General features: G+C 46.1%; 2 protein-coding genes across 3 annotated transcripts in view; one reads left to right on the top strand and one right to left on the bottom strand.

Moving 5' to 3' along the window:
• The window catches only part of LOC133118919 (myosin-binding protein C, slow-type-like), a 55,296-nt gene extending 52,567 nt beyond the window's left edge, over positions 1-2,729 (bottom strand). For both annotated transcript variants that reach the window (XM_061229220.1, XM_061229221.1), the window contains exon 1: positions 2,655-2,729. The gene's annotated coding sequence lies outside the window, so the exon portion shown is untranslated. The remainder of the gene's footprint in view (positions 1-2,654) is intronic.
• On the top strand, positions 1,870-7,529 carry si:ch211-59o9.10 (uncharacterized protein LOC561841 homolog). The gene is made up of 11 exons (XM_061229227.1): positions 1,870-1,995; positions 2,944-3,135; positions 3,751-3,823; positions 4,435-4,813; positions 5,037-5,155; positions 5,752-5,835; positions 5,930-6,032; positions 6,171-6,286; positions 6,502-6,623; positions 6,761-6,860; positions 7,395-7,529. The coding sequence occupies exons 2-11, from the start codon at positions 2,948-2,950 to the stop codon at positions 7,461-7,463; spliced, it is 1,353 nt and encodes a 450-aa protein (XP_061085211.1). The 5' UTR covers positions 1,870-1,995; positions 2,944-2,947; the 3' UTR covers positions 7,464-7,529.
• Positions 7,530-10,351: the final 2,822 nt, after the last annotated feature.

Below are 10,351 nucleotides of genomic sequence, written 5' to 3'. Positions count from 1 at the left end.
CCTACATTAATGTACAGAATGCAGTCTTATTTCTCATCTCCCTTCTATTGATTCTGAATTACAGTTCTCTACTTTCATAGAAGAGCAAGATGTAACAGGCAATAGGGTAGGGCAGGGATATTCAATCTTTCCCAGAAAGGCCCGTTCTGGGTGCAGGCTTTTGTTCCAACCAAGCACTTACACACCTGATTCTAATAGTCAACCATTAGAGTCTGCAAAGGACCTTGATAAGTAGAATCAGGTGTGCGGTCGGACCAAAAGCTTGCAACCAAACCGGCCCTTTCTGGAAAAGATAGGGTAGGGCGTAGGGTGTAAAATATGGTCCATTTCACCGGACTTATTGAGTGTGTGACCCCTGCCCAGACTAGCTTGAGTTAACATCACAAACTGCCACTTCATTTGTGACAAAATATTATTTTGCAAGAGAGCAAGGTTTGCTTCAGTTCAGAGACTAACCCAATGTGGCACTTTGCAGTAACATAAAATGGTTAGCGAAAGTGCTGAGATGTATTTAAGAAAGATTTATGACGATCCTGCAGTTAACAATTTTTTTTGATTATATTACATTATATTACATCTCAAAATTAATTCAAAAAGTGAAGCTTTCATATATTCTATATGCATTACGCAGTGAAATATTTCAAGCCTTTTACAGCTTACAGCTCATGAAAATCAAAAATCCAGTATCTCAAAATATTAGAATCCTACATAAGACCAATCAAAAAAAGGATTTATAATACAGAAATGTCGACCATCTGAAAAGTATGTTAATTTACTGGTCTCATCTTCCTCTTGACAATACCCCATAGAGAATCTCAGGTCAGGTCAGGCGAGTTGGCTGGCCAGTCAAGCACAGTAATACCCTGGTCAGCAAACCAGTTACTAGTAGTTTTGGCACTGTGGGCATGTGCCAAGTCCTGCTGGAAAAGGAAATGAGCATCTCCATGAAGCTTGTCAGCAGAAGGAAGCATGAAGTGCTCTAAAATCTCCTGGTAGACAGCTGCGTTGACTCTGGACTTGATAAAACACAGTGGACCAACACCAGCAGATGACATGGCACCCCAAATCATCACTGACTGTGGAAACTTCACACTGGACTTCAAGCAACTTGGATTCTGTGCCTCTCCACTCTTCCTCCACTGGGACCTTGATTTCCAAATGAAATTCAAAATTTACTTTAATCTGAAAAAAAGACATTGTACCACTGTCCAGTTCCTTTTTCCATTAGCCCAGGTAAGACGCTTCTGATGTCTGTGGTTCATGAGTGGCTTGACACAAGGAATGCGACACTTGTAGCCCATTTCCTGGACACATCTGTGTGTGGTGGCTCTTGATGCACTGACTCCAGCCTGTCCACTCCTTGTGAAGCTCTCCCAAGTTCTTGAATTGACTTTGCTTGACAATACTCTCAAGGCTGTGGTCATCCCTGTTGCTTGTGCACCTTTTCCTACCACACTTTTCCCTTCTAGTCAACTTTCCATGATTATGCTTTGATACAGCATCTGCGAATAGCCAGCCCTTTCAGCAATGACCTTCTGATTGCCCGACCAAGTATTGAGTGCATAAATGAACATACTTTTCAGAAGGTCGACCTTTCTGTATTATAAATCATTTTTTAAATTGGTCTTATGTAATATTCTAATATTTTGAGATAATGGATTTCTGATTTTCATGAGCTGTAAGCTGTAACCGTCAAGATTAAAAATATTTCACTGTGTATAATGAATCTAGAATTATATATTTAATTAAATTATGATATTCTAATTTTTTTAGATACACCTGTATAACTTGCCAATGCTCATCTCATAAAAGCAAAGGATAGTAAGGCAATGTGTATGTCATCCAGTGGGTGGCGATATGCTCCATACAGGCGCACACTTCAAATAAAAACCAAAGAAGAAGCCGGCTTCTGTTCAGTTTCGTACTTTTAGTTTTCCTGACGAAGCTGAGCTAGCTACATTAGTATTATGATTACGTATTTTATTGCATAATCTGGTAAGTAGTGCACTTTTAACACTTCTTTTCTGAGAGAGTATTTCCCTATTCCAAACAGTAACGTTATTTTACGGAGTTTCAGTTGACAATATCTTGACGGGACGGAAGTGACTAAGCCGGTTAGCCATAGTAGGGAATCTTGATTGTCTCGCCGTGGAACGGTCTCCGATCACGTTAAATTGAAACTATAGTTAGCAAACAAGTTTAGTTAATTCACGTTTAGTTAATTTACAAAATCACGCACTTGAACGCAAGCTAGCAATCTTATAACAACCGTTACCTAGGTTAGCTAACTATGCATCCGTTGATGCACACTGCGTAGTTGCAAACAGAAAGCCTTGTGATCGTGGAAATTGTACGGAGTCACGATTAACAGGCACATTTCGGGAGATAGCTGGCCAGAGATGTTTGTCTACAATTACGGATACCGCACGGGAGAACACAAGCTTCGGTTACTCTTTTTATTGAACTGACTTCACTGCTGAAAAAAGCTAGGGTTTGAAACAATTTGTAGCTGGTAATTTCAAGCCGGTCACTGCTGGATTGAAAAGTTAAAGTCACTAAATTAGGCTAACCTGTCAATATCCGCTGGCAATTACATTTTAAGCATAATTCATATTTTCTGTTCGTTGTGTTCAAATGAAAAGTAAATTAGTTACCACATTTGTTGTGCGCGCAGTATTCATTTCTGGCAGCGCTGCTCAACTCCACGTCCTGCGGACCGCAGTGTCTGCCTGCACTTAAACCGTGCGCAACACCACCTGATTTCACTCATTGGCTTATCTGAACCAAGCAGGTAAAATAATTAATTGAAATCAGGTGGTGTAGCGCACGGTGGGAGCAAATACCTGCAGACACTACGGCCCGCAGGACCTGGAGTTGAGAAGCGCTGATTTGTGGTATTGTTCTGAGTGTGTTTATTTACCTGTCGTATGGATCGTCTAACAGTCTGATGGCCAGTGATGGCGATTTCGGGGCCGGTATGAGCAGGAGTAGGGTAGGCTGGCTGGCAGGTGAGCCTGACACGCCAAACACCCTGGATCAGACCAGTACTTTGGGCAAGAGAAACCTACTCTTTGACCAATCCGGATACGAAGGCAATTGCAGCTCACCCAATATCATCGTTCCGGAAACGCCCAGGTAATGTTGCTACTAGCTACCAGGGCCGTTCCTTACCACTGCATCCTTACACGAGACACCCTCATATTAGGGCTGCATTGATCAGCCACAACATTAAAACCACCTGTTTAAAGCAGTTTTTTTTCATGCTTTCAATACTTCATATTTCATTATATGTGTGTACTTATATAAGCAGATAAGTGAATATATAATCATAACCGAATTACATTCAAAAGTTTAATTTTTAATGTTTAAATGGAAATGGAAATCTTGTAAGCTCATTGGGATGGGAGGGAAGGGGAGGGTGCATTGTTTTGTTATTTAAATATCTTGGTATCTACTGGTGTTCTTGATCACATCTAACACATGCTCCAGGACCTGTAGAATCTTTCATATAAAAAAAAAGAAGAAAAAAAAGACCACCCACCACATTTATAAATGCATGGGATCTATTCCTACGTAAGTTTCACCGCATGCAGTGCCATGCAATTCCAATGGAGGGAAGAAGGGTGAAACTGATGTAGGATTCGATACCGTGCATCTTTAAATATGTCGGGTATTATTTTCTTTTTTTACACCCTAAACCGAATATGGAGGCAGTGAATAACCCGTGTTTTTGTGCGCGCCATTTTCCAGTCCGGAATACTGCCGGTGGAAACGGCGTAAGATCACGGAGCAGCGGGGAAACGGTGGAAAATTCTGTGAGCGGGTGAGAAATGTACTGACCTTCGGCAGTGGTTTTAAAGTATTTGTGTGTTAGGAGGTTTTCATCAGAGATGTTCTGTGTTGTGCCCTGACGAGTTAACACCACAAACTGCCACTTCATTTGTGACATTAGCCCTCTGGGATTTAAGATTCTGCCGAAAATAAGGTTGGTGGTTAGAATAAGCATTACATTACATGACATGTTATTTGGCTGACACTTTTATCCAAAGCGACTTACAGTTGATTAGACTGTCCTCCCCTGGAGCAATGCAGGGTTAAGGGCTTTGCTCAAGGGCCCAACAGCTGTGTGGCTCTTATCGTGGCTACACCAGGGGCTTGAACCACCAACCTTCTAGGTCATGTACCTCAACCACTACACTACAGGCTGGCCACTAAGCTTAATAATAATCATAATAATACACACATTTTGTTGCATCCATTCATATCTCAACCGTGAATTTCGAAGCCGTCATGTGCATTTAAAAAGTCGCTGTATCGAACTGCTATTTTGAAAGATCGCGAAGGAAAAGACCACAGTTCTCACTTCAGATGTCCCAGGCAAGACAGGGTGTGCCCCGCCCCCGTGGTCAGTCTTCCCATCGGTTCTGTTTTCAGGAAGCGGCCTCTGGGCGGACAGGAAGTGAGGTCGCCGGCGCAGCCCTGCCTCGCCATCAGCCAAAACGACGGAAGCTGCACCTGCCGGTCCCCGAGGAGATGGGCGGCTTCGCTCCGGCCTCCTCTCTGATGCCAACGGATTCCTCCTCCTCTTCTTCCTCCTCCTCCTGCTCCCACGTCGCTTCTGGGAGAAGCGCGCCAAGTCTCGCCGAACCGGTCGCGCGCGGGAAGAAATCCAGGAAGGCTCGTCCGTCCGAGCTCTCGGACAAAATCTCCAGACATGCCGGGATTAACAAGGACACAACGGCCCGGTTACAGTTCAGCAGTGCGGAGGGCACAAGCTCACTCCGGTTCCATCAGGACTACCGCCCTACCAGCGGTAATAATAATTATGATTCTTATAGTAATTAAAACTATTATTATTATTATTATTATTATTAGTATTATAAGAAGTGGAGGGGGAGGAGCTATGAGATTAGACTGACTGTGGGCGTTTCCATAGTGGATGGGGAGGAGCTATGAGATTAGACTGACTGTGTGGGCGTTTCCATAGTGGAGGGGGAGGAGCTATGAGATTAGACTGACTGTGGGCGTTTCCACAGCGGAGTTGGAGGAGGAGGAGGAGCAAATCGTGATCAGCGATGAAGACGATGACGGCACGGAGGCCGTGGTGCGGGCCGCTCAGGTGGAGGAAGACGAGGCTTTCGCTCGAAGTCTGCAGGTGGGTCCTCGGGCGGCCCTCCCCTTGTTCTGTTGTCGTTTAACACGCTCACCGTCAGGCCTGCTATGGGGTTGGACCAAGCGGCCGAACCCGGGCTTCCTTTCTGAAGGTCGTTTCCCGGTCGCGCTGAGAGATGGTGCTCACTTGCGGTCGGCTCCGGTGTCGGCCATTTTGACCCGTCAACGGCACAATTCCGGTAAAAATACAAAGACAATCATTTTTTACCCACAAGGAACAATACAGTAATACTTTGCAGACAAATCGGGGGCAGGTTACGTCGCTCTCTCTCTCTCTCTCTCACGCTTAGTGGAGGAGCCGCATCGGCTTCCCTACTGCGGAGTCTCTGGCTCCAAACTGCACAAAATGGCGGTGCCGGTGAACCCCGACTTCCTGGGCTTCAAAGCGCTTTTCACTAGTCCAAGGATAGTCAGTGGGTGATGAAACGGGCACTTAGTCCAGATTAATTTACAGTCCATGGGTTGTACATCCCTACACTAGAATGTGATGCTGGGTTGGCCACGCCCACCGAGGGGCGTGGTATGGGCCGGACACACCCGGTTTCAGGTGTGGCTAATGGTGCTAACGCTAACCCGCAGGCTCAGTTCGACAGAGAGGAGGTGGACCGGAGCGGACCGCAGGCCGGGCCTGCCAACAGCCCCGCCCGCTCCAGCTCACATCCGGTCAGTATCCCCGCCTTGCGTCCGTGACCCTGCATTTCCTGGTGGTGGTTTCCTGCTGAAGTGTGACGGTCGTGTGCGTGCGTGTGCCTTCCAGTCGCGGTGCGATTACGGTGGAGGCTGGAGCTGGATGTCCTCTCTGTCAGCCGTGATGGACCCCGCGGCCTCCATCCTGAGCAGCTTTCCACATGCAGCGGAGGGTACGTCTCCCGCCCAGGTTCGGGGCTTCAAACGTGCGCTCAGAAAACTTGCCCGCCACAGAGCGTGACTGAAGCAAACGGACGTAAACGTTTTGACGAATGCAGGCGTGCATGCATGTGTGTGACACTACGCTCCAGTTTCAGGCAGGTCCGGTCGACCCGGCAGCCACGCCCGAACGCCCCCCCGCTCCCGCCGTCGTCCCCGTCGTCAGGCCCTCTCCCAGCTCGACGACAGCCTGGGAAACAACTACGAGGTGCGTGAGCGCACACGCTTTTATTTTGAATTTCCTGTGCAAGCGCTTTTATTTTGAATTTCCCATGCACACGCTTTTATTTAGGGGTTTCCTGTGCGCGCACTTTTATTTTAAGTTTCCCGCACGCGCGCTTTTATTTAGAGTTTTTCCGCCCACGCCGCTGCCCCGTTTGAGGCCCTGACCGAGGCTCTTGCAATCGGCCGCTCTGTCCGCAGGCGCTCCTGGCTTTCGAGGAGAGGCAGGGCCCGGCCGTCGCCAAGAACCTCCTGAGCCAGAGAGAGATCCAGCGGCTCCCCACCAAGGCCTTCAACCCAGCCTACAGCGCCGGGAAGAACGAGTACGTGACCCCCGCCCCCTCAGAAGGAAACTTCATTTTTTAGAATGCTTTACAATTCAATGTCGTTAACCCCTTCAGTCGCGGGAGTGCCATTTGGCGCTCGAGTGTAACTACCGTAAAATGCCACGTCCCCTCAGGTGTCAGATCTGCTTCTCAACCTACACTGAAGGAGATGAGCTGAGGATGCTGCCCTGTCTCCATGACTACCACGTGCAGTGCATCGACCGCTGGTTAAAGGTGAGCACGCCGTGGGGGGGGGGGGTGTTGAATATTCTGTCCTGTCCCGTATCGATTGTTTGGGTAAAGTCCTTGAGGTTACCCCCAAATAGGCAAGGACTGCGATATGTGGTCAGTTGTAGTCCTGTATGAAGGGCTGCCCCGGTACATATGGGACCCTGTAAATATAAGACTCAGGATGGGCAGAGTGCATTATTTCAACCGGGTGTGTTGGTATCGCTGAAGGCCGTTCCACTAGACGCGGCAATGTACGGATTTTAAATTGCCATTTTGAACAGCTGAGGTTAGAGCTTTGAGCTTTTATTATATAAAAAAAAATCTGATAGGCCGTGGCCCATATCTTTGTTGGACTGGTAGCAGTTGAAATTGTACTTGCCTCTAGGGTGTTATCGCGCACTGGAACCCTGGTTATGGGTATGCACTTTGCACTTTGTTACACGTCGCTCTGGATAAGAGCGTCTGCTTAGTGCCATTAATGTAATGTAATGTAATGTAGAGATGTCATATTTAAGACTCCCATGTTTGTGCCTGTAGGAAAGCTCCACCTGTCCTATCTGCAGAGGCGATGTGTCCGACGGTGGCAGTCTGAAGGAGACGTTCTGACCTCACAGTGGCTCTCGTCCGTGTCACAGTGCGTGCGTCACTGTGACACGTGCGTCATGTGACACGTGCGTCATGTGACACGAGTCCAGCAGGAGCTAGTGGGCAGAGGAAGAACCCCCAGGTGGCAGCGGCTGATTGGACGTGGCAAAACAGCCCTCGGATCGGCCGAAACCTGGGGTCGCCCGGCTGGGTCTCCCTCAGATGCGATGACCCGCATCGCCACTAGGGGTCAGAAAAAGGTCAAAATGGGGGAATCCAAGACATTCACTGGACATTACTCGTTTAGTTCTCGTTGTGTGAGTGTTGTCATGTGGGACCTTTTCACCCCAAAGGAACCTATTTTGCCTGGTATGCTGGTATCGCATTTTGACGGTGTTCGGTCTATGACGCTTTTCTGTTGTTGGACAATATTTTATGCTGGTCTTAAGGAAATGTGGTCACCAATGCTTTTTTTTTTTTTTTTTTTTTCTGTTCGAGTGATTGGCCATCCGTCCAATTGGGTTAGTTGATTGATGGATGCTGTTTGATGGATAGTGTTTGTTAATATTTTCTTAAGGAATCAAGGTCTACTTTTTTAATACATGCTTTTGTATGGACAAATAATATAATTGTATGAACAAACAATAAAAATAAACTTCCAGAACGGTCTTAGATTTCTCAACCGAAGCAGTTGCACTGTTCTGCGAATACATATTTCTGTACATATTTGCAATCGCAGTGACAGCTGCACTTGGAGTGGAAAATCGATTGGCCAGTTGCACCAGGCAAGAACAAAACCAACCACAGAAAAGCATTTGAGTCCAAAGCGATTATGTATTTGATCCAGGTCTGGCTGAAATTGAAAGGGAAAGCACTAGAAGTGATCACAGCTCAATGTATGGAGTGGCCATTTTCTTAGTTTCTGGGGAACACTGAAATTAAATTCTCATTTTCATATTTTATCATGAGTGCAGCCACAGAACAATCAATTCATAAACAGAACACACATTAAAGACAAATGTTTCATTTCGGGAAAACTATATTCCAACAAAACTAATTTACCGGCATTCATTCATTCATTATCCTAACACGCTTATCCTGAACAGGGTCGCAGGGGGGCTGGAGCCTATCCCAGCATACATTGGGCAAATTTAAACATCCATCCATCCATCCATCCATTATCTGAACCCGCTTATCCTGATCAGGGTTGCAGGGGGGCTGGAGCCTATCCCAGCATACATTGGGCGAATTTAAACATGCACAAGCAAAGTCAATCTGGGCCTTTGTTTGGATATAAACTCATTGCTTTTACACGATTACATGGAAAAAGGAACAAATGGATCCCGTATATTACACATGCAGTAATTCAACTTCAACTGAATAATAATATACTGAATAATAAACACCAGTAGGCTCATTTGTCATTTTTTATCCTGGAAAAAGATTTAAAAAATAATAATTATTGCTTTGAAATATTACTTCTAAATCGCCTTTGAAATATTGTCTATTGAAGTAGTCTACTGCAAGATTTGTATGGTAAAGAACCAGTCACTATACCTGTTATATAGTGCTATACTATACCACTAGACCTTACTTTTCAAGGCCGGCAGACCTTATTGGTTGAGATGGTTTTCCCTTCTCACGCTAAGAATATTCTGGATGAGTGTCTGGGTCACTTTCTTCACCCCCCCCCCCATCACCGGTTGCCGGGCCGACCGGTTACCGAGCGCCACGAGTCGGCGCTCCCGGCCGGAGCGGTCTCCACGGCGGGCCGGAACGTCAGCGTTCCCAGGAGAGCGAGGAGCGAGGCCAGCATCACCGCCAGCACCAGCGGCGTCCACCATTCCCAGCTGCTCCGGTCCCGCACCATCGCTGGGAACGCCCGCACCATGCGCAACACCCCGCTGTCCCTCCTGGAGGACGGTGTGAGAACATTGGAGAGAGGGAGAGAGGGAGGATGAGGTGGAAGACGATGTGGCAGAAATGCATGACAAGCACAGGAGGTTGAGCCACAGCGCCTCTCAGATTTTCTCTTTTTTGTTGATAGACAATTCCTGAAAACTTGAGCTTCATACTCAAGAATAAGACCCAATAAACAGATTATTTAAGCTGATCAAGGATCTAGGCAGTAATAGACACCCCTATTTAAAAGTGGAATAGTCCACAGTGGCTATACTGGTAACTGCAATCAGACTCTTTAATTTTAGATGATGGAGGGGAAGGATGTACAGGTGTATGAAGTTAGGATAGTTGTAAGTGTATAAACAAAATACACAGAGTACCAAAGCTAATTCTTTCTGGAAAAGTTGATTAAGGATGTAACTTCAACATACTGTATCTGAAGTTGAGGGGCGGGTGAAATTCAATTTTGTCCTGGGTCATATCTCAGCTAATGTTTTGTTACACAATGGGAAAGTGCTCTCAGATTATTTATACTTGCTACACTTTTGGAGATGGGACCCCTTAAAAATGGTCCCCAGTGAAAAACGTGCATTTCTAGGGCCAGATAGCTCCTAAACTAGTAGATACATGGCTGGATATGGATTCTACGTATAACATCACCTGCACATACAAATCTTCACAGATTTAGGGCTTTTCCTTCCAAAGTTATGAACGCGATGCATTCTTCATCGTGACACCCAGAGAAATTCATGTATCTATATCTCGTTATCTACCATCACAGAAAAGGAAAGAAATCCGAGAGGCGCTTTGGTGAAACCTCCTGGAATTGGCATGGAATTCACAAGAGCCAAGACCCAATACCAAGCCCATACTTTTTATTCTTTTTTTTGTCCATTATCTGAATCGCTCGCCCTTACCTAGTCTGACTTAGAATGTTCAACTTTTCATGGAGTTCATGGTCTTCCAATTCCAACTCTTGACATTTACGGTATATTAATATATATATA

This window comes from Conger conger, chromosome 19, assembly GCF_963514075.1.
Source record: "Conger conger chromosome 19, fConCon1.1, whole genome shotgun sequence".
In the NCBI taxonomy this organism is placed as follows: Eukaryota; Metazoa; Chordata; class Actinopteri; order Anguilliformes; family Congridae; genus Conger; species Conger conger.
The sequence above is the reverse complement of the archived record's forward strand: the minus strand, read 5'-3'. Positions and strand labels throughout refer to the sequence as shown.

Bases quoted from the DNA above. Each gene is read 5' to 3' on its own strand.
- si:ch211-59o9.10 (XM_061229227.1), top strand. From the start codon at position 2,948: ATGGCCAGTGATGGCGATTTCGGGGCCGGTATGAGCAGGAGTAGGGTA. The intron at 6,287-6,501 runs GTGCGTGAGCGC...CTCTGTCCGCAG, and splicing joins GCCTGGGAAACAACTACGAG to GCGCTCCTGGCTTTCGAGGA. The intron at 6,624-6,760 runs GTACGTGACCCC...ACGTCCCCTCAG, and splicing joins TACAGCGCCGGGAAGAACGA to GTGTCAGATCTGCTTCTCAA.